This window comes from Procambarus clarkii, chromosome 2 (genome assembly GCF_040958095.1).
Source record: "Procambarus clarkii isolate CNS0578487 chromosome 2, FALCON_Pclarkii_2.0, whole genome shotgun sequence".
Taxonomy (NCBI): Eukaryota; Metazoa; Arthropoda; class Malacostraca; order Decapoda; family Cambaridae; genus Procambarus; species Procambarus clarkii.
In genome coordinates, this window is record NC_091151.1 from 14,979,733 (window position 1) to 15,004,887 (window position 25,155).

General features: G+C 41.0%; 1 protein-coding gene and 1 pseudogene across 2 annotated transcripts in view; one reads left to right on the forward strand and one right to left on the reverse strand.

Annotated features, from left to right (window-relative positions):
- Positions 1–1,284: 1,284 nt before the first annotated feature.
- On the forward strand, positions 1,285–3,615 carry LOC123762445 (probable ATP-dependent RNA helicase DDX23 pseudogene; annotated as a pseudogene).
- Positions 3,616–16,866: 13,251 nt separating this feature from the next.
- LOC123762357 (UDP-glycosyltransferase UGT5-like) overlaps positions 16,867–25,155 on the reverse strand; it is a 61,321-nt gene continuing 53,032 nt past the window's right edge. For both annotated transcript variants that reach the window (XM_069323728.1, XM_069323737.1), the window contains exon 8: positions 16,867–17,776. In XM_069323728.1, coding sequence (XP_069179829.1) covers positions 17,485–17,776 — 292 coding nt within the window. In that variant the 3' untranslated portion in view covers positions 16,867–17,484. The remainder of the gene's footprint in view (positions 17,777–25,155) is intronic.

Here is a 25,155-nt window from a genome sequence, read left to right on the forward strand (position 1 = left end):
TTTACATGATGTCATCATTCATACCGACTCTAAATCTTCGCTCCGGGCATTGTTATACAGTCTGCACAGAGATAATACACAACTCCTCACAGAAATTCAACATATAGGAAAAAAAAATAATCTAGGACTGTCAATCACCCTAAATTGGATACCAAGTCACATTGGCATAGATGGTAATGAAAAGGCTGACGCACTAGCAAAAACTGCCACTGCTCTACCTGTTGTACAGGTTCAAATACCTCCAAGTTTTTCAGATATTAAGGAGCAAATCAAGAAGAAAATACTCCCAACTATCAAAAGTTGCCACAGAGCCAAAGTAGCGGAAGGAAGACCCACTGCGATATGGTACGAACAAGCCACTGGTTACTCCTCTTTCTTGCCTGGCAAAAAGATATCCAGAGACATTGCAGTAGCCATACACAGACACAGACTTGGTTACAAGTGCTGCTGGAGAGTAATGAACCCAATAGTTAAAGAGTGTCATATCTGTGAAACAGAAGCAGAGGCACCACTATTGCACTACTTACTGGAATGTGAAGCTACTGAACCCCTGCGCATCAAACTCAACAATAATCCAACGACAGCAGCTGCATTAGATGCACATTCCACCGCCACTACAATGATTAGAAAAGCCGTTGAGGAATGGGTCTCATTAGTGAACATTCTGCATCTACATCCGCCACCAAGATAATGTTATTAAAACAAAACTAAAACCAGTGTACTAAAACAGAAGCGAAAAATAAACCGGGAAAACGGAGGAATCCCTCACCTCCATTTTAAACTTAGACCCAAATATCACAGTAACAAGGTTATCGCGAATAACCGAACTCAATTACGGGCTCACCATAGCCCGTGCTACATGGACACCTCGTTCTGAGTATCTAAATCTAAAACAACAACAACAATAATCAATCAATCAATTTCTCCCAGAGGTTACCCTGGTGGGGGGAAAGGAAACTGAATTGCACCTCTTCTCTAACAGGGTATATAAATCACAGTTTCATGCGTAAATTGTCATACGGGCTATTCATGCCCTTGCCTCCTCTTGGGTGGCTTAATCTTTATCAATCAATCGTAAATTGTCAGTAGTGATTAAACTTGTGCTACGAAACATTAAGTGCTAACAAAATTTTATCAGTGAATCTTTCACTATTGGATAGTTTGACGTCTGCGATCGCCTTAATTTACCCCAACAGTACACAGGTTGGCCAGAGGAGGATTGTATGTACTTGGACCAATATACATTTCATGGTCTGAGGATAGCGCAGTAGGCATTAATTCACAATGGACGAAGATACGGGATTAAGGTCGCACCGGCGAGAACAGAAAGAAAACAAACGAAAAAGGAGAGAGGGGGAACGTGATAAGTGGGAGAGAGAACGAGAAAAGGAGCGTGATCACTACAAAGAGCGGGAAAACGAGAGAGACAACAAGAGTCAGACTATGACAGAGAACGCAGTAGAGAGGGGAAGAAGGCCCGTGGCAGAGCGCGACCAGGAAAGAGAACCGTTGAACAAAAGAATGCGATCACCTAAGGAAGACCTTTTAAAGGGAGAGGCGACAGAAAAACAAGAGATGGAAAAGAAGTTGAAGAAAGAGCCTTTGTCTTTAGAAGAAATTGTAGCAAGAAAAAGGGCAGAGGAGGAAGCTCTTAGCCATCCCAAATTCTTCACCAAGGCAGAGAGGCAAGCAGAGGCACTCAGGCGCAGACAAGCAGAGATCGATGACATGCACAGGAAGCAAGATGAGGAGAGGAAGGCTCGGGAAGTCATGTACCAGGATGGTCGGCGGGAACTGGAGCTGGCCTTGAGGCAGGACGATCCTCGGGAGCGTAACAGACACCGCAGGGACAGAGAGCCAAGAGAGAATAAGGAGGATGCTGAGTTGGAAAGGAAAAAGCAGCTTGAGCGAGATGTTGTTAATGAAAGATACCTTGGTATTGTGAAAGATAAGAAAAAGATTCGCAGGTTGAATGACCGCAAGTTCTTGTTTGACTGGGAAGCCAGTGAGGACTCATCAGTGGACTACAATGAGCTATACATCAAAAAGCATCCTGTTCATTTTTTTGGTCGTGGGCATTTTGGTGGGATAGACTTAAATGAGCAAAAGAAAGTTCAATCAAAGTTTTATGGAAACTATATAGAACCTCGTCGTACTCAGGTTGGCAAAGATCAAGAGTTGGTTCGCATAAAGAAAGAACAGAAGAAAGAGGATAAGAAAAAGTGGGATGATCGACACTGGAGTGAAAAGAATGTAGTGGAGATGACAGAACGTGATTGGCGGATTTTCAGAGAAGATTACAATATTGCAATCAAAGGAGGTCGCATCCCCAATCCCATTCGTAAATGGGCAGAATCTAAAATAACGAAAGATATTTTGGACATTATTGCTAGTGTTGGATTTCCGGACCCGACACCAATTCAGAGACAGGCCATCCCAATTGGCTTACAAAATCGAGACATTATTGGTGTTGCAGAGACTGGTTCTGGTAAGACTTTAGCATATCTTATTCCTCTTCTGGAATGGATTCAGTCTCTTCCAAAAATTGTTAGGTTAGAGGATGCAGACCAGGGGCCATACGCATTAGTCATGGCTCCAACACGTGAACTGGCACAACAGATCGAAGAAGAAGCGGCAAAGTTCGGAGGTCCTCTTGGCATCCGCACAGTGGCAGTTATTGGCGGCTTGTCACGTGAAGAACAAGGTATGAAGTTACGAATGGGCTGTGAAATTGTTATTGCCACTCCTGGCCGTCTAGTAGATGTGCTTGAAAACCGATACCTTGTATTGAATCAGTGTACCTATGTTGTCTTTGATGAGGCTGATAAAATGATTGATATGGGTTTTGAGCCAGATGTTCAAAAAATTCTTAAGTTTATGCCAGTGACAAATGAAAAGCCAGACAATGAGGATGCTGAAGATGAGGACAAGTTGCTGCAAAATTTTCTCTCTACACATAAGTATAGGCAAACAGTCATGTTTACAGCTACTATGCCAACTGCTGTAGAAAGAATGGCAAGGCAGTATCTTCGACGACCTGCCTATGTGTACATTGGTTCTATAGGCAAACCTGTGGAACGTGTTGAACAGGCTGTGTTCCTGGTTAGTGAACAAGAGAAGCGTAAGAAGTTACTAGATATTTTGAAGCGGGGCATTACTCCTCCGGTACTCATTTTTGTCAATCAGAAGAAGGGTGCAGATTTGTTAGCCCGTGGTCTGGAAAATCTAGGCCACAATGCCACAACTCTCCACGGTGGTAAAAGTCAAGAACAGCGTGAACATGCTCTCGCTAGTTTCAAGTCTGGAGAAAAGGATATCCTCGTGGCTACAGATGTTGCTGGTCGTGGTATTGATATTAAGGATGTATCTCTTGTCATCAATTATGATATGGCAAAGAACATTGAGGAATACACCCACAGAATTGGTCGTACTGGTCGTGCCGGAAAGCATGGAAAGGCCATCTCTTTCTTAACCAAAGATGACTCCCACTTGTTCTATGAATTGAAACAGCTAATTCTTTCATCACCAGTGTCGACCTGCCCGCCAGAGCTGGCTAACCACCATGAAGCCCAACATAAACCTAGAACAGTTATAACAAAGAAATCATGGGAATAGAAAATATTTGCATTATCAGTCCATAGGTGGTTAATTTTCACTACTTGGTCTGTTGTCCTCTAAATTTATTGGGATTGTTGAGAACAGTGATAGATGATTGTGACACTAGCAATATCATCTCATTGATAGATGAGTGTGACATTATTTAATGGCTCTAGCGTGATATTACAAGTGTCACATCACACTATACTCCAATCTTACTACCCCTGGCCTCGCTCTACCCTACATGGAACTACTGTAACTGTAATAAATAAATATAAAAAAAAAACACCAAATTTTTTTTTATCCGAACATGTGCAAAGATGAGGCCAGCTGTATTTAATCATGTGGAATTGATTAGTATCTCTTGTAGTTTTTGGAAATAATAATTTTCAACTCAATTTCTCTAGAACAGTCAGATAGAGACATGGGAAAGTGCATGATATAATAATGTAAAGTTTTAATAAAAGCATGTGGCCATTATTTTAGTTTTCCTTTTCTAAATAAAAACCTGCCATATCATATTTTCTGATATTATTATATTTTCTGATATTATTATATCAGAAAATCCTATTAGAAAAATCATATATTTTTATTATATATATGTTTATATTATATATATATATTATATTATATATATATTTTTATTATATATCATATACATATATTTAATAAGATATGATATATTTTTATTATAAGTTAATATGAAATAAGATATTTTTATTATATGGTAATAATTATTATTTTTTATCTAGTAATATGTATTATATTTTATCTAGTAATATGTATTATTTTTTATCTAGTAATATGTATTATTTTTTATCTAGTATTATTTATTTTATTAATGGTATGTAATATTAACTGGTATTAGTAGTATGTTAATATGTAATATATTATTATCTGGTAATATGTAAACATATAATTTTATTACCTGGTAATATGCAATCATATTTTTATTAACTAATAATATGTAATATTGAATTATCTAGTAATATGTAATATTGAATTATCTAGTAATATGTAATATTGAATTATCTGGTAATATGTAATATTTTATTATCTTTAAATATATAATATTTAATTATCTGGAAAAATGTAATATTTTATTATCTGGTGTTATTTATTATCTGGAAGGAGTCTACCCCAGAGAGAGTTATTCTTCTTTCCTGGCCTGATGTGAGAGGTCAGAGGAAAGATGTATGTATTAAATAACTGAATAATCGTCAGTAATTTAAAAATACGAGCAGATCGTCTGGTAATAAGTGCCATGAAATGAGATGTCGATACTTTGGTGACGTGACGCTAGCCAGACATCGTGACCTTACTTGAGACACCTTTGTGGAACTCTAATTGTGTGATCCTCCAAGAGAAAGGAAGTGAGTAGGCATTTCTGTTGTTGAGCCTATTTTGCGACATTTGTACTCAAGTCAGGACAAGAAAAAGCCTTGTGAAGCAGTTGTATATCGATTTTTTGTGGGCGGCCTGTGTGAGCGCCATGTTGAGGGCCAGGGAGTGAGTGCCCTACGTCATAGAGTGGTAAGCTTGTTTATTCAGTTGTTAGATAGATTCTGCCTGTACGCAAGTAACAGTCTGGTGCAACGACCAGAGATCTCTTTTGAGGTTTAAATCCCCAACCCCCTCCCGAAACTGTAATATGTAATCATATATTTTTATTAGCTGGTTATATGTAATCACATATTTTTATTGTCTGGTTATATGTAATATATTTTTATTATATGGTAATATGTAATCAGATATTTTCCTTTAATAATATGTAATCATATATTTTTATTATCAGGTAATATAATATTTTATTATCTGGAAATATGTAATCATATATTTTTATTATCTGGTAACCCAAATGTGTTTAAGTTGGATTTATTGAATATAAGTTAAGAAAAAGAGAGGTTTTAGGAGACTAACAATTATTAGTGTCAGATTCCGAAAAAGCTGATTTTAATGGACTAAAGAATTTGTATTGGTGTAATAGATTGGAAAGTCCTGGGCATGGTTGGTGTGCCAGTCTTGGAGCAAGACGTGAACCTATTGATGCGTGGCATAACAAGTGATTGCGATGTGAATGCAAAATATAGATTATTTAAGAATATTCTAAGCTAAGCACAGTAGTATAGAACGTAGTATACGATACAAATTGATTTGATAGAATAATAGTGATCCAAAATGGATAACAATGGATCTGAAGAGCTTTATAAGTGAATAGAAAGCTTGATACAAAAGGATTAAGTATTGGGAAGTAAATCTGGAACAAGATTTTGTTCAACTGGTTAGAAGTATTTAAAAAATAAATAGTAGTTAAATAAATATTTTATCTGTGTTTACTAAAGAAGAACTTAACATCGTTCCTTCATACAACCAAGTCTATATTGGTGGGGACGAGGACAGGTTGACTAGTTTAGCAGTTACCAGGGAGGATGTAATTAAACAAATAGTAAAACTAAAACCAAACAAATCCCCAGGGCGGATGAAGTATTTGCCAGGGTGCTTAAAAAATGCAAAGAGGAGCTTTCCGAGCCACTGTCTACAATATTTAATAAATCAATAGTCAGGCAGAGTGCCAGAGTCATAGAAGGTAGCTAATGTGGTACCAATTTTTAAGAAAGGAGATAGATCACTTGCGGCAAACTATCGGCCAATTAGCCTAACGTCTATTGTGGGAAAGTTACTTGAGTCGATAATTGCATATACAATTCGTCTTCATCTTGAAAAACATAAATTAATAAACGAGTCACAACATAGTTTTACAAATGGCCATTCATGTTTAACAAATTTGCTATCTTTTTATTCCAGCATAGTTGGGGCAGTTGATAGTGGTAAGGATTGTGATGTTGTGTACCTTGACTTTAGCAAAGCTTGTGATACAGTGCCACATGAAAGACTGATTAAAAAAATAGAGGCTTATGGTATTGGGGGTGCTATATTAAGCTGGATTAGGTTATGGCTATACCAAAGGAAACAGAAAGGAAATTTCGGGTCATTAGTATTCGATCTTTTCAATTCGTATGGTATACTACATTCTTGCGCTTCAATTGCGTTCTTAATAATTACAATTATGTTCACTATGTCCTGTATTCATCCCATGCAGTGCGACTCGTCGCCATACTAGCTGTGGGTTGTTATGGCCATAAAAACCCATGCCACGACTTCCACATTAAAAACATTACATTGCAGAAGATTGATTTCCTTCCTTCCTTCGTTTCCTTCTCTTCGTACTGGTTTTAGTCTTTTATTTTATTAACAGATGCACAGTGTTACCTTGTGTATCCCATTCGTCCAGTGGTTTTTTAACCATTGTATTAGCTGTGGAATTTGCATATAATGCAGCTGCTCTTGTTGGTTGAATGTTGAGTTTGATGCGCAAAGCTTCTGTTATTTCAGATTCCAGTAATTTTTTTGTTTTTTATTTTTACATGTAAGCATGCAAGTTAAATACAATAAATACAATAAAACAACATAACACAGTATACATCAAGACAAGATCATAACACAAAATAGAAAACACTGTAAACAAGCAATCATTTCAAGCAAATAATGAAAAGCAAACAAAACATAGTAACACATGAAACAAATCAAACAGAAGCACTGGCCGGAAGGACCGACAACAAAGCACATCATGAAGTACAACATGAAATATAACACAAGAAAATCCTAACAATACAACATGAAAGGCAGAAATATAACACACAGGGCATAGTAACAACACAAAACAAAAACATGCACACCAAACCACCGGCCTCGCAACAGATAAAGGGAGAGGCACGAGCACATAACACAATAGGGGAAACAAACAGCCAGAGGGGCACACAACACTACATAAAGCCAATAAACAGGAAATCAGCGGACATACTTGCCCGGGTACATGACCCGCAGGAACCACACATGGAACACTTCCCAGAGCAACCACCGCCAAGGGTCTTGGCCATCCACCGGGGAAGCCATAACATCCGGAACCCTAGCAACAAACACCCACAAACAGGGTACCCAGGTGGTATTTCTGACAAGGCGAGTAACCGCCATGCGTCTCCACACACAGGGAACCTGCTCACCATGAAAGTTCTCCGGTTCGTCAAACAGCATTAACTCGGCAATCGCTGTCCAGTGACCCAGCGGCATCATAGACGCCAGCAACACGACCCCCAGGGCCCCCAACGTGCATCCTCACAGGAGTGAACTTGACAGAGGGCACCACCACAGGGGCACCCACGGGCACACCACCAGACAACGGCAGGGGACCCGAACAGCACGCATCCTTCCGTAAGGTCACCACCAGGCCACGCCCAGCACCATCATCCATACCATCCCTGGCAGCAGAAGCCACCACCCTCTGCTGCTCTGTTCCTTCTGGTGGAGAAGGAACAGAAGGCATGTCCGAGACATGGGCTCCAGCACCAGCAGGCACATGTACCTCCGCCACCACGAACTCCGTAGACATCGATACATCCGGATCCACGTCAACACCCGAAGGCCCACAGTCACTGAAGTCCCCAACATCGGCCCAGGCAGAAGACAAACGCCTGGAACGTTTGGGCTCCGGCCGGATATCGTCGGAGCCGGAAGCGGACCTAGAAACACAGGCACCACTAGCCGGACGAACCGACACCCGCAGTACAGCAGCAGCGTCTACCACATGGGGAACCGGGCCACACACAGCAGGAGGCTCTGCAGCCACCCCAGCACCCAGCACAGCCGGGACCCGAGGCGAGGACACAGGGCCAGGCGCAGCAGCTAAAGACGAGGGAGAAGACGGCGACGCCTCACAGTGAGCACCAGGAAGGCCCACGGGAGCAGCGGGGACAGTGACAGGAGCAGGTAGACCATCTCACGGCACTGCAATACCCGGAGGAGGGTCTGCAACAACCGGAGGAATATCGGGCGACGCAGTGGGAGCCGCAGCAGCTAACGGGACACTCACCGCCTCATCCCTGGAGTCTTCCTCCAGAGTGAGCTGCGGGAAATCCTCTTCCCAGAACAAGTTGACGGGAGCAACCGAAGCTGCAGTGCACCCGGCAGCCTGATGCCCCAACAGGCCACACTGAAAACAGATACGGGGTTGCTGGGCATAGTACACCCGCACGTAGTACCCTAAAAGTCGGACTGAGGATGGAATGTCCGACCTCAGGCGCATTCCTAGGGTATTCCTGTGCTGGCTGGATAACAATGCTTAAAGCGAAGATTTCGAATCGGGATGAATGATGACTTGTAAATTGTTCTCAGTTGCATAATTTATGACTTCTTGAAGGGTATATAGCTCTGTTTGCAATGTTGAGTACCTACTGTTCATGATTCAAAAAGCTTCATGGTTGTTGGTGCACAGTGCTACTATCTGTGAAGATGTGAGTCGTTGTCGGTCTTGAGATACTTTCCATTTGTTATTCTATGACTGCTGTCAGCCACTGCGAGTCATATGCGGATTTTTTAACTGGTAATCCTTCAATGATTATCTTTTGACTCGATTTTTCTCATGGAGGAGGCTGCCGAAATTGTTGATATGGTCCATCTTCTCCTTTGTTTCTAATGCTCCGTTTTAAGTCCACTTTTTCTAGAATCTTGACCAGATTATCCGTCCATGTACTTACTATTTCTTGAAACTTCGCAATCTCAACACCATCAAGCTCGTATCTTGTAACTCATTACCTAGCCTCAGAACTTTAGATTTATCAGCATTAAACTGCATCTGCCAAACTTTTGACCATTTCAAAACCCTATTTAGATCAACTTGAAGTGATAGTGAGTCTTCTTCCGTGTTAATTTCCCTACCGATTTTTGTATCATCTGCAAATTTGCAGATGTTGCTACTCAAATCTGAATCTAAATCATTTATATATATTATAAACAACAGAGGTCCCAGGACAGAGTCCTGAGGTACTCCACTAACAACATTATCCCACTCTGACTTAACCCCATTTATACTAACTCTCTGTTTCCTTTGGAATAGCCATGCTCTAATCCAACTTAATATAGCACCTCCAATACCATGAGCCTCTATTTTTTTAATCAGTCTTTCATGTGGCACTGTATCAAAAGCTTTGCTAAAGTCAAGGTACACAACATCACAATCCTTACCACTGTCAACGGCCTCAACTATGCTGGAATAAGAAGATAGCAAATTTGTTAAACATGAACGGCCATTTGTAAAACCATGTTGCGACTCATTTATTAATTTATGTTTTTCAAGATGAAGACCAATTGTATTTGCAATTATCGATTCAAGTAACTTTCCCACAATAGACGTTAGGCTAATTGGCCGATAGTTTGACGCAAGTGATCTATCTCTTTTCTTAAAAATTGGTACCACATTAGCTACCTTCCATGACTCTGGCACTCTGCCTAACTTTATTGATTTATTAAATATGGTAGACTGTGGCTTGGAAAGCTCCTCATTGCATTCTTTAAGCACCCTGGCAAACACTTCATCCGGCCCTGGGGATTTGTTTGGTTTGAGTTTTACTATTTGTTTAATTACATCCTCCCTGGTAAGTGCTAAACTATTCAACCTGTCCTCGTCCCAACCTACATATACTAGTTCGGCTGAAGGCATATTGTTAAGTTCCTCTTTAGTAAATACAGATATAAAATATCAAAAATACTACTCTTCTCCTTGTCATTATCCGTTATTTGACCTGTCTCAGTTTTTAATGGACCTATCCTTTCCCTAGTCTTAGTTCGATATAACTGAAAAAAAACTTTAGGATTTGTCTTCGCTTGCCCTGCTATGCAAACTTCGTAGTTTCTTTTTGCTTTCCTTATCTCTTTTTTAATATTTCTAACAAGTTGTACGAATTCCTGTTCTAAACTAACTTCCCCATTCTTAATCCTTTTGTACCACGCTCTCTTTTCACCTATAAGGTTCTTCAGATCATTTCTTATGCACTTTGGATCATTAATATTCGATCTATTCAATTTATATGATACTACGTTCCTGGGCTTTGCTTAGAATATTTTTAAATAGGTTATATTTTGAATCCACATCGAAATCCCCTTTTACGTCACCTGTTGCTGGGTTCACGTCTAGCCCACACCCTACACCCCAACCCCAAGACATTCCAATCTATTTTACCAAAAAAATTTCTTTGGTTATGGAAATCAGCTTTTCGAAAATCTGGCACTTTAACGGAATTTTCTCCTACAGATCTATTCCATTCTATGCTAGATCTGATTTCTTTATGATCACTGTTCCCTAGGTCACTCCCTATTTCCATATCCATAATTTGTGTTTCCCTGTTAGTTAACACTAAATCTAAAATATTATTTCCCCGCGTTGGTTCCTAAATATGTTGCGTAAGAAAGCAATCGTCAATTAATTCTAGAAAGTCTTCTGCTTCATTATTTCCCGTTTTGTTCACCCAGTTTATTCCACTAAAATTAAAGTCACCCATGACATAAATACTGTTAGATCTAGATGCTCTAGATATTTCATCCCTTAGATGCTTTGCTTCCATTCTGTCTAAATTTGGTGGCCTATATATAACTCTATTATAATATTTGCTTTTTCATTTAATTCTATCCAAATAGTTTCTGTGTGTGGCTCAGTTTTGATTCCCTCTTTGAGACTGCATTTCAAATTGTCCCTAACATATATGGCTACTCCCCCTCCTCGTCTAATATATCTATCTGTATGAAATAGTTTAAATCCATTTATTTGATATTCAACTAATAGCTCTCTATTTTCTACATTCATCCACGTTTCGGTAAGTGCAATAATATCTATTTCGTCTGTACAAATAAGAGCATTTAACTAATTTATTTTGTTTCTTAGACTTCTACTGTTAGTGTAATATACCCTAAGTGACTTGAATTGTTATTTTGAGGCCCTTCTCTTTCCCTGATCATTTTGCCAATTCTTTTCTCCCACAAACACATACTTTTATTACCTCCTTCCTCCAAATCAATTCCCATACCACTATCTACTAACAGTTTAAACCCAAACAAATGTCTCTAACCACTGGTTCCAACGAGTTCGCAACAGTAACAACCTCAGACCTCGATAGATGCACCCCATCACGAGCACACATTTAATTTCTTCCATAGAAGTGTTCCCAGTTGTCTATGAAAGATATTGCATTTGACTTGCAATATCTTTCCAGCCGGCAATTGACACCTAGTTCCCTCGACAACCATTCATTCCCAACGCTCTTTCTTATAAGAATGCCACATATGATTGGGATTCATCCCTTGCTCCTAACTAATTCTATGGCTTTGTTAAATTTCTTTATCAATTCCTCACTCCTAACTCGTCCAACATCATTACCCCTGCACTAATTCAAATAATGGGTTTGTTCCCATTTCCCGTCATAACATCTTTCGTGTTGTCAACAATATCTCCAATTCCAGTTCCCGGATAGCAGACCCTTAACCTGTTCTCCCTGTCTCAGGCACAAAACGTCCTGTCTAAATACCTCACCTGGGAATCTCCCATAACCAAAATTCGTATAGGTACTTCCTTAATTTTCTGAGCACTTTGAGGGGCCTGCGCTTCGTTGATTTCCCTTTCGAGTGAACTGCAGCCTCACCACAGCACTCGTCTTCCAACACGACAAATGAATATAATGTCCTTAGGGCGTCTGTAGGCGGCCTTGTCAAGGTCTGCTTATAACCCCTGTCCTTAACGACTTTCGACGACGAGGTCTTGTTAATATTGGTCTCCTTCGTTTCTTCTCGATGTTTCAGCTGTCGTACCTCCTCTCATAGGGAATTCATCTCTGCTCTCAGAGTTCCAACTAGATTCATCAATTCCTTCACTAATCCTTCCTTTATTGCTATAATAATGTTACTGCAATCGGAGCTCCAGCTAACACAACCTCTCTTTGTGAGTGCACCTGACTGACTCGTCTCCTCCTTTGTTTCTTCCTGATGTTGTTTCAGCTGTCGTACCTCCTCCTCAACCCCAGCCCCAATCCCAACCTCAATCCATACCCCAACCCGAGACCACCCAAGCCATACCGCTACCTTTTTCCCAACCCCAGGCCACCCGCACCATTCCTCAACCCCAACCCCAACCTCAATCCATACCCCAACCCTAGGCCACCCACACCATACCTCATCCCCAACCTCAATCCATACCCCAGCCCCAGGGCCCAACCACTTCCAGTAGCCCAGCATCACACAAACCGGGAATTATGAGTCTGATTCCCAAGTTGACTCTGCCGACACTCAGAGGTACGGAGTTGCCGCTTAATAAGTGGAACGCAACCGCCAGGTGGAAGATTGGCTTTGTCAGATTAGTACGATGCTGGAGGCTGTCCCAGAGGATAGTTTGAAAATTACTTTTGCTATGGGGGCTTGCGTGGACATAGCCGGTCCACTGGCGAGAGTGACAGAGTTTCAGCACCTTGGCTTGGCCTCAGTTTGTCCAAGCAATTAGGGACAGATTTAAAGAAAAGGTGTCAGAAGATGAGGCTCATAATTACCTGCAGTCACTTAAGAAGGATGACCGCAGCACTATCAAAGATTTCGGGACGTTATTAAAGAGTAGAGTTGACGATCTCACTACGGAACTGGAGTTAAATTCGAGTCAGGCAGAGCGCTTCGCCGAGCAATTGTTCTGCAAAACGTTACCTTCTGCTATGGGGCCATTTTAAGTTGCAGAGGGAGCGTTGGTGAGTTATAAGGAACTAGTCCAACAGGCCGCCACAGCCTTAGACAGACAGATGCGCACGGAGACGCCGGGCACTCAGTTGTCACCATACGTAGAGGCGTTAAGTAAAGGCGAGGGAGCCAAGCCGAGTAATAACAAGCCAAGCCAAGCCAATAACCTGTCAGGACTTAGGGTCCCGACTCGGACCGCAGGTCCGGTTTGGAGTGGAGACGGGTTCAACTAAAAATGGGCACACAGGAAAAGATTTTGACGTTCAGTAAACACTTACCGAGTTGTAAACTGAATGCCGGAGCCGGCCAATACAAGGTTTGTGATAGTGATATTTTATTTTTTTACGATGGAGAAACTTTAAACTAAAAAATGAGGTCACAAGGAGGGATATTTATGTTCAGTAAACAGTTACTGAGTTGCAAACTGGATGGTTGAGCCACCCAATACATGGTTGATGATAATAGTATTTTACGATGGAAAAACCTTATCCTAAACTAAAAATGAGCTCACATGAAGTGATTTTCACTTACTGAGTTGTTAACTGAATGTCTGAGCTATCCAATACATAGTTGGTGATAGTAGTATTAATTCAAGATGGAAAACTTTAAAGTAAACTAAAATGAGCACACATGAAGTGATTCCCACGTTCATTAAACACTTACTAAGTTGTTAACTGAATGTCTGAGACATCCAATACATGGTTGATAGTAGTATTACTGACATTGATAATACGAGGTCTTGAACTAGATACTGACAGGGGAACAACAAAGCTGTGATATTGAAAAGAAACTGAACTGAATTTGAAAGTTGATTAACATATGTAATGTGAAGCCAATCTACTGGAAAACAGTAAGCAAACTTTATTTGAAAAGAATATGAGAAGACTGAAAAGCAGGGCGTGGGGAAATGGGTAAAAATAAGAAGTAATGATCTTCATAAACATAACATAAGATATCCATGACTGTAATTAATACAGTGTGAACTCTCTTAAACTATGTTCACCGTGTAATCTCGTCACTAAGCATAACTTGTCACTCTGCGAAACAAATTATTGAATATAAGTGCGACAGTGAGAATAAAAATGTCCACTTATGATTGGAGTGCTATTTTAGTCAAGAAATACTGTAAAGGATGATTATTGACTAAAGGGAATTTCGCGGACTGCTGGTGTTTGATGTGTTGAACTGCTTAAAGGAACCATATTTGCTAGAAAAATAAATCCTGTGAAATAATGCGTGTTATATGTTTTGACTATCTAGCTAATAGCGTATTGCCTGGCTAATAATGAAATGCCACATTTTGTGTGACTCACTTAGCACAAGTGAAGAGAAAACATTGGAAAACTTGCAAAGGTTAAAACTGTGAAATAATATCTGTTATGTTAAGTTTTGACTAGCTGATTAATACCATACTACTATATTATTGTCTTTATGTTATGTTTACCTCGATAGCGTTGTAATGCTTGGAAATTGTATGTGCGGATCCCGTTTCCCTCTTACTGCACATAAATAATGGTTGCTGTAAAGTATTTTTATGGAACATGACTCTTCTTATTCTTACCCCTTTTTAAAACAAGATGCAATAACCAAGCTATGTTTGCCTTCTCTCTCTCTCTCAAGCCTTTACTACCCATATGACTAATCACCCTGTGTGATTGGGCTGTTTAGCATCACGTAGGCAGTTCTTGATACACTATGTAACCCCGCATATAATGTAGAGAGAGAGAGAGAGAATCTGTATAAATAACCAGATAGCTTGTTAATCAATGTGTGTCAAACTCCCAGGACTGCATTTTGGAATTTGTATGTTGCGCTCATGGCTCACCTTTGAGAAAGAACATTGTCACACTCAATGCTATGTCCTGGTGTGTCAGGAGAGAGTTATGGGTGGAAGGGGGTGTGGGAGGGGGGGTTGGGTTGGAGCGGGGATATGGGGAGTCAGTAATGTCTCATTTAACCTCAGTTAGGTGATGAAGGGAAGGCAAGAAGGGAAGCCGCTCTCACCCCCAGGCCTACATTTGGGAATTGTATGTTGAGGTCATGGCTCATCTTTGAGAATGAACAATGACACACTCTTTGCTATGTCCCGTGTGTCAGGAGAGAGAGAGAGTGTTGGTACACCCATTACCGTATCCCCCCAGTGTGAGGAGGGATGGTATGTGGAACAGGTGCGGCCTGCTGACACTAGTTACATCTCCCTTTCCTTAACGAAACCACAGTGGGTAATGGAACCCCCGGCGGTTCCGCCCGTGTAGGAGGAAATAATGGCAGTCATTGCGCACCGTCAATATGGTTGCTTGTGTGAGAAAAAGTTAAAATATTCAGCAAAGAATGTTATAAAAGGCGCATATATTCTCTCTTTCACTTGCGAGAAAACGCAAACATTCTGGCTAGTGAGGGCTATGTCAAAACTCTCTCAAAGCAGTCCTCCAGACCCATGATAGATGCTACTTGTCCCTGATGAGGGGAGCTGAGGGGAAGTGGGGTGGGAGGGGAAGATATGACCCCACCAGCTACTCGAAAGTACTCTTCAGTTAGCCACTGAACGGTGGACAGTACACACACACACCACTCTGCAGACTTTAAAAAGCGATTAAGGCTAATGGCCCACATCCGTCCTGATCTCTCACCTATACACACGTGCATTGTTACATAAAACAGACCTTCTCGGACAACTGCTACATCTTAAGAGACTCTGCTCTCTCTCTCTTCTACCCTCCTGTCACTTCCTGCCCGTGTATGGCCCAACTATTACCCTCATGGATCATCACTAAACACAGCTGCATACCTCGAAGAAAATAATGTCTGTCAAAAAACCGCAAACCACAATGACTCTCCAACCCTCTCACGCCGAGGGGAAGCTCCTCTCACCCCTCCCCCACCCCACCAACATATCCGGCTATGTTGGGACCCTCACACCTCCACACACCCTCTACATAGCATTTACTTAGACTCATCTATTAATCAACTATTATCTACACACAGGATTAACTCTACGGCAAACACCCATACATATTCATTTACTCTCATCCACATATTCTTCTCCTCATATTCATTACTCTCCCACTTACCCCCCACATTGCCCACATACTCTCCTACCCCACACAACATGACCCTCCATGATCCCAGACCACGTAACCAAACACCGGACGCTCACACGCATCCGACACGCGCCAACATCCGGGAAAATCACCCTACATCACTATGTGGCTACATACCTTTGCCCCATCAGGACAGCTGGCTCTAATAGAGACACCTGTCCAGATGGTGCGCACGGTCGTAGTCCTCAACTTCACTACTCACATTATGTGTCTTGATGACACGTGATGTGTTTTGTTGACACGTAATGTGTCTTGATGACACGTTATGTGTCATCTTCCCTTCACTGTCATATATTGCTTCTCTCGTTGAGTAGCTCTAAACCTCCGGGATTGTTAGTGATACCTCAGCCTGTCTGTAGATATATTTTTTCATTTGTCCTGAGGGTAATTGACAGGAGAAACCACAAAGCCAGTACAACTATGTGGCACTTGGACGGGATTAGAGGGTAAGGATAGAGGGAGGGAATGGTGCCCATCCTTCTGGACCACCGTTGAGTCCAGCTAGTTTCTTGTCCCTCAAGTCAGAGCCCACTCACAAGCTCCAGTAGGTTATGAATAATAATAAATCTCTGATTTCCTTTACATTTTATATCACTACATGTTTGGTCTTTGAAGCTTCTAACACGGCGGCTTTAATTGCTTTTCTCGCTCTAGACATTTCACTGCGACTACAAAGGTATTGGATTGTGTCTTGCTTTTCAGTATTCTACATTTCCCGTGCCTTTATTGTCTGGTTGTTTCCCCTCTCTCTCCACTTGTCTCACTTTGGCATTTGCATTTCCTTCTCTCCTCCACTTATCACTATCATTTTATTTTTTATGTCTTATTGATATTATTATTGCCTGCATTCCAGTTTCTTGGTGCTCTCTTCGATTTCCCACCGTAGCTGTGTAGTAGTTTTTTATCAGTGCACATTCTCCAGGTCATGTGGTTTTTATCTTTACTCTTGATTTTCCTTCCTTTCACTTGTATTTTCTTTGATTTACTCTCAACTTCTATCATCCCATTACACAAATTATGTGTGTGTACTCTGCTTGTAGATGAGTATGCGTGTTTGTCTATTTAATATGTAAAGATATTTGAAACTCTCTGTTTTATATGAAATAAAGACATTTTTCAAATCTTTACCAATTCTGCCAGTAAGAACAAGTAATGCTGGCTGAGGTCCCAACAGAAAACATTGTAGTCATCGTAGGTAACTATTTTTCTTCTTGTTACCGTCACTACAAAACAGTTTAGCAGCGATGCCCCTGAAGAAGCGACGTAGGATGAAGAGGAGGAGGAAGAGAGCCAGGAGGAGGAGGAACAGGACGTCGAGCATGAGGAACTCCACCCAGGAGAGCTGTGCCGCCGGGGACCTCAGCTGGGGCGCCCCACGGTGGCGGATGACGTACTCCGTCCAGAACACTGCCAGCTCCCTGGGCGACGTCGGCCGGTCCCTCATCCCTTCTGACATCCTCATCACGTTTTCTTTATACCTGACCACCAGGGATGTGAAAAGGAAAATTAATGATCATTGTCGCATGAAAACATGGTAAATAGCAAAGATATACAGAGAAGCCATAATTATAACGAAGCAAGTGGAACTGCAAGTCTCAGCCTTGGGCTATGAATTTTCAAGTATACATAAAATACAGCCTGGGGGACCATTCAGGCTTATCATTTGTTAGATTATTCCGTGCATAAACCTGAACATGAAACAGATGACCATGAAACCCAAATACACCCGGGTAAGAGGCTGAGTCAGGTGAACAATTATGATCATTACATTATGTGGTGTTCTAGTGGTACAGCACTCTGCTTACCGTGAGTGCAAGTTCAAGTTTCAATCATAGTGCTTGGAATTTATAATATATGTATGTATGTATGTATGTATGTATGTATGTATGTATGTATGTATGTATGTATGTATGTATGTATGTATGTATGTATGTATGTATGTATTATGTATGTATGTATTATGTATGTATGTATGTATGTATGTATGTATGTATGTATGTATGTATGTATGTATGTATGTATGTATGCATGTATGTATGTATGTATGTATGTATGTATGTATGTATGTATGTATGTATGTATATGTATGTAGCTATCTACATGCATATACATGTATGTACAAATCAAGACTGTCGGGGTCTTGAAGTGGGTAGAATATAGTAATGCGTTAATTGGCTGTTGATTGCTGGTGTTGACTTTTTTATGTGTAGTGCCTCGCAGATGTCGAGTCTTCTGCTATCGCTCTATCTATCTATGATTTCTATGTTGCTTGTTAAGATTTCTCTGGTGATGGTCTGGTTGTGAGAAGAGATTATATGTTCCTTGACGAAGCCCAGCTGTTTGTGCATTGTTAATCACCTAGAAAGTGACGTTGTTGTCTTGCCTATATACTGAGTTCTTTGGGGCTTGCAGTCCCCCAAGTGGGCATGTGAAGGCATAGACGATGTTGGTTTCCTTCAAGGCGTTCTGTTTGGTGTCTGGGGAGTTTTTCATGAGTAGGTTGGCCGTTTTTTTGTTTTTGTAGTAAATTGTCAATTGTATTTTCTGATTTTTATCTTGCATATAGTCCTGGGGACCATTCAGGCTTGTTTCCATTTGTGTTCCTCACGTGTGCCCCAAAGAATGAGGTGATTTTATAAAATGTTATGCCCAAGATTACCATCCGAGTGCCGGCGGGGGGGGGGGGGGTAGTTCAAAAAGCTTCGGCTATCACCTCCTTTTGTCCGGTCGTGATGGTCAAGTGGATTAAAGCGTCCTGTACATACCAGTTGCGTTGCTCCTGGCAGTATGGTTTCGATTCACTTCTTGTGTGTGAGTTTTCAGTTGCATATAGTCCTGGGGATCATTCAGGCTTGTTCGCATATATATATATATATATATACGTCGTACCTAGTAGCCAGAACGCACTTCTCAGCCTACTATGCAAGGCCCGATTTGCCTAATAAGCCAAGTTTTCCTGAATTAATATATTTTCTCTATTTTTTTTCTTATGAAATGATAAAGCTACCCATTTCATTATATATGAGGTAAATTTTTTTTAATTGGAGTTAAAATTAACGTAGATATATGACCGAACCTAACCAACCCTACCTAACCTAACCTAACCTATCTCTATAGGTTAGGTTAGGCTACTAGGTACGACAACTATATATATATATATATATATATATATATATATATATATATATATATATATATATATATATATATATATATATATATATATATATATATATATATATATATATATATTATTAAATATGACCGAAAAAGTAAGATTAATAATTCTAACACGAATTTTCTCAATCTTTCGTACATTACGCTTCACTGTTGGAGGTAAATCAAAAATCACTTCTCCAAAATTCATTTTTATTTCTAGTCTGACGCGACACGGGCGCGTTTCGTAAAACTTATTACATTTTCAAAGACTTCACAAATACACAACTGATTAGAACTTGCGTTTCCCTGATTTTATATCTACATTTGAGTGAGGTGGGAAGGGTGATGTGGCATTACATTTGAGTGAGGTGGGAAGGGTGATGTGGCATTAACACAAGACAGAACACTAGGGGATATTAATAGGGTATTAAAAGTATCAACACAAGACAGAACAGAAACAATGGGTATTGAATAGAAGTGTTTGTAGAAAGCCTATTGGTCCATATTTCTTGATGCTTCTATATTGGAGCGGAGTCTTGAGGTGGGTAGAATATAGTTGTGCAATAATTGGCTGTTGATTGCTGGTGTTGACTTCTTGATGTGTAGTGCCTCGCAAACGTCAAGCCGCCTGCTATCGCTGTATCTATCGATGATTTCTGTGTTGTTTACTAGGATTTCTCTGGCGATGGTTTGGTTATGGGAAGAGATTATATGTTCCTTAATGGAGCCCTGTTGTTTATGCATCGTTAAACGCCTAGAAAGAGATGTTGTTGTCTTGCCTATATACTGGGTTTTTTGGAGCTTACAGTCCCCAAGTGGGCATTTGAAGGCATAGACGACGTTAGTCTCTTTTAAAGCGTTATGTTTTGTGTCTGGAGAGTTTCTCATGAGTAGGCTGGCCGTTTTTCTGGTTTTATAGTAAATCGTCAGTTGTATCCTCTGATTTTTGTCTGTAGGGATAACGTTTCTATTAACAATATCTTTCAGGACCCTTTCCTCTGTTTTATGAGCTGTGGAAAAGAAGTTCCTGTAAAATAGTCTAATAGGGGGTATAGGTGTTGTGTTAGTTGTCTCTTCGGAGGTTGCATGGCTTTTCACTTTCCTTCTTATGATGTCTTCGATGAAACCATTGGAGAAGCCGTTATTGACTAGGACCTGCCTTACCCTACAGAGTTCTTCGTCGACTTGCTTCCATTCTGAGCTGTGGCTGAGAGCACGGTCGACGTATGCGTTAACAACACTCCTCTTGTACCTGTCAGGGCAGTCGCTGTTGGCATTTAGGCACATTCCTATGTTTGTTTCCTTTGTGTAGACTGCAGTGTGGAAACCTCCGCCCTTTTCCATGACTGTTACATCTAGAAAAGGCAGCTTCCCATCCTTTTCCGTCTCGTAAGTGAAACGCAGCACGGAACTCTGCTCAAATGCCTCCTTCAGCTCCTGCAGATGTCTGACATCAGGTACCTGTGTAAAAATGTCGTCAACATACCTGCAGTATATGGCCGGTTTCAAGTTCATGTCGACTAAGACTTTTTGCTCGATGGTACCAATGTAGAAGTTTGCAAACAGGACACCTAGGGGAGAACCCATGGCGACCCCATCTACTTGCTTATACATGTGCCCATCCGGGCTCAAGAAGGGTGCCTCTTTAGTACAAGCTTGGAGTAGTTTCCTCAGAATACTTTCTGGCATGTCAAGAGGAGTACAGGCTGGATCACGATACACTCTGTCGGCTATCATTCCGATTGTCTCGTCCACAGGTACGTTGGTAAACAGCGATTCTACGTCCAACGAGGCTCTTATCCCTGTGGCCCGTGCGCCCCGCAGTAAGTCCACAAATTCCTTTGGAGACTTCAGGCTGAAGGCGCAAGGAACATAAGGAGTCAGCAGGCCGTTGAGTCGCTTCGCCAGTCTGTACGTGGGTGTGGGTATCTGGCTAATGATTGGCCGAAGTGGGTTTCCAGGCTTGTGCGTCTTGACATTTCCATACGCATATCCAGGTTTATATTCCCCAATGATCTTTGGCAGGTGGAGTCCGGATTTCTTGGCGTTCACAGTTTCGATCAGTTTGTTGACCTTTGCTTTTAATTCGGCTGTAGTGTCCTTCGTTACCCTTTGGAACTTAGTTTGGTCAGAGAGTATGATGTTCATTTTCGCCAGATATTCGTCTTTTTTAAGAATGACATATATTGGCGACTTGTCACCTCTCCTGACAACTATCTCCTTGTTCTCACGAAGGCTTTTAGCTGCCGCTTTAAGCTCGGGGGACAGTATGGTGCTTCTGTAGTTGCCTCGATTCTTTCCTCCTTCTGCAATAAGTTCTGCTTGTAAGGTATCTTTGGTAGTGACCTTCTTTTGTGTCTCGAGGTCGAATATGTCGTCCAACAGAATTTCCAACTCTACTTTCCGGGCCATTTCACTCGGTCTGGACATAACATGACAGTTTATGCCCAGATTTAGGAGAGTGACTTGGTCCTCAGTGAGGTTAATTCCTGCAAGGTTCAGGAAGCCATCTCTTGGTCGTGGAATTGCCATAGGTCCTCCATATAATGTTGTTAGTTTCTTGATAATCCTTGTTTCAGTGCTGAGGTGATGTTGGTCTGTGAGGATGTCGAGGTGTTGTTCAATGCGGGTACGGATACTATGGTCGATGTTGCTATTTCTCCACTCGTTTGTAGCATGAAGTAGTTGCGTTTTGTTGTCTTTGATTTCATTCTCTGCCTTGTATATCTGATCACGAATCAGATCCTGGCGATATTTTATCGTGAAGGCTTGATTCCTTGCTGCTGGGTCGTGCACTTTAACATTAGTATATTTTGGTAGCAGTCTTTCCTGTAGACATATATTATTAAATATGACCGAAAAAGTAAGATTAATAATTCTAACACGAATTTTCTCAATCTTTCGTACATTACGCTTCACTGTTGGAGGTAAATCAAAAATCACTTCTCCAAAATTCATTTTTATTTCTAGTCTGACGCGACACGGGCGCGTTTCGTAAAACTTATTACATTTTCAAAGACTTCACAAATACACAACTGATTAGAACTTGCGTTTCCCTGATTTTATATCTACATTTGAGTGAGGTGGGAAGGGTGATGTGGCATTACATTTGAGTGAGGTGGGAAGGGTGATGTGGCATTAACACAAGACAGAACACTAGGGGATATTAATAGGGTATTAAAAGTATCAACACAAGACAGAACAGAAACAATGGGTATTGAATAGAAGTGTTTGTAGAAAGCCTATTGGTCCATATTTCTTGATGCTTCTATATTGGAGCGGAGTCTTGAGGTGGGTAGAATATAGTTGTGCAATAATTGGCTGTTGATTGCTGGTGTTGACTTCTTGATGTGTAGTGCCTCGCAAACGTCAAGCCGCCTGCTATCGCTGTATCTATCGATGATTTCTGTGTTGTTTACTAGGATTTCTCTGGCGATGGTTTGGTTATGGGAAGAGATTATATGTTCCTTAATGGAACATATAATCTCCGTGCTGCGTTTCACTTACGAGACGGAAAAGGATGGGAAGCTGCCTTTTCTAGATGTAACAGTCATGGAAAAGGGCGGAGGTTTCCACACTGCAGTCTACACAAAGGAAACAAACATAGGAATGTGCCTAAATGCCAACAGCGACTGCCCTGACAGGTACAAGAGGAGTGTTGTTAACGCATACGTCGACCGTGCTCTCAGCCACAGCTCAGAATGGAAGCAAGTCGACGAAGAACTCTGTAGGGTAAGGCAGGTCCTAGTCAATAACGGCTTCTCCAATGGTTTCATCGAAGACATCATAAGAAGGAAAGTGAAAAGCATGCAACCTCCGAAGAGACAACTAACACAACACCTATACCCCCTATTAGACTATTTTACAGGAACTTCTTTTCCACAGCTCATAAAACAGAGGAAAGGGTCCTGAAAGATATTGTTAATAGAAACGTTATCCCTACAGACAAAAATCAGAGGATACAACTGACGATTTACTATAAAACCAGAAAAACGGCCAGCCTACTCATGAGAAACTCTCCAGACACAAAACATAACGCTTTAAAAGAGACTAACGTCGTCTATGCCTTCAAATGCCCACTTGGGGACTGTAAGCTCCAAAAAACCCAGTATATAGGCAAGACAACAACATCTCTTTCTAGGCGTTTAACGATGCAGAAACAACAGGGCTCCATTAAGGAACATATAATCTCTTCCCATAACCAAACCATCGCCAGAGAAATCCTAGTAAACAACACAGAAATCATCGATAGATACAGCGATAGCAGGCGGCTTGACGTTTGCGAGGCACTACACATCAAGACGTCAACACCAGCAATCAACAGCCAATTATTGCACAACTATATTCTACCCACCTCAAGACTCCGCTCCAATATAGAAGCATCAAGAAATATGGACCAATAGGCTTTTTACAAACACTTCTATTCAATACCCATTGTTTCTGTTCTGTCTTGTGTTGATACTTTTAATACCCTATTAATATCCCCTAGTGTTCTGTCTTGTGTTAATGCCACATCACCCTTCCCACCTCACTCAAATGTAATGCCACATCACCCTTCCCACCTCACTCAAATGTAGATATAAAATCAGGGAAACGCAAGTTCTAATCAGTTGTGTATTTGTGAAGTCTTTGAAAATGTAATAAGTTTTACGAAACGCGCCCGTGTCACGTCAGACTAGAAATAAAAATGAATTTTGGAGAAGTGATTTTTGATTTACCTCCAACAGTGAAGCGTAATGTACGAAAGATTGAGAAAATTCGTGTTAGAATTATTAATCTTACTTTTTCCATCATATTTAATAATATATGTCTACAGGAAAGACTGCTACCAAAATATACTAATGTTAAAGTGCACGACCCAGCAGCAAGGAATCAAGCCTTCACGATAAAATATCGCCAGGATCTGATTCGTGATCAGATATACAAGGCAGAGAATGAAATCAAAGACAACAAAACGCAACTACTTCATGCTACAAACGAGTGGAGAAATAGCAACATCGACCATAGTATCCGTACCCGCATTGAACAACACCTCGACATCCTCACAGACCAACATCACCTCAGCACTGAAACAAGGATTATCAAGAAACTAACAACATTATATGGAGGACCTATGGCAATTCCACGACCAAGAGATGGCTTCCTGAACCTTGCAGGAATTAACCTCACTGAGGACCAAGTCACTCTCCTAAATCTGGGCATAAACTGTCATGTTATGTCCAGACCGAGTGAAATGGCCCGGAAAGTAGAGTTGGAAATTCTGTTGGACGACATATTCGACCTCGAGACACAAAAGAAGGTCACTACCAAAGATACCTTACAAGCAGAACTTATTGCAGAAGGAGGAAAGAATCGAGGCAACTACAGAAGCACCATACTGTCCCCCGAGCTTAAAGCGGCAGCTAAAAGCCTTCGTGAGAACAGGGAGATAGTTGTCAGGAGAGGTGACAAGTCACCAATATATGTCATTCTTAAAAAAGACGAATATCTGGCGAAAATGAACATCATACTCTCTGACCAAACTAAGTTCCAAAGGGTAACGAAGGACACTACAGCCGAATTAAAAGCAAAGGTCAACAAACTGATCGAAACTGTGAACGCCAAGAAATCCGGACTCCACCTGCCAAAGATCATTGGGGAATATAAACCTGGATATGCGTATGGAAATGTCAAGACGCACAAGCCTGGAAACCCACTT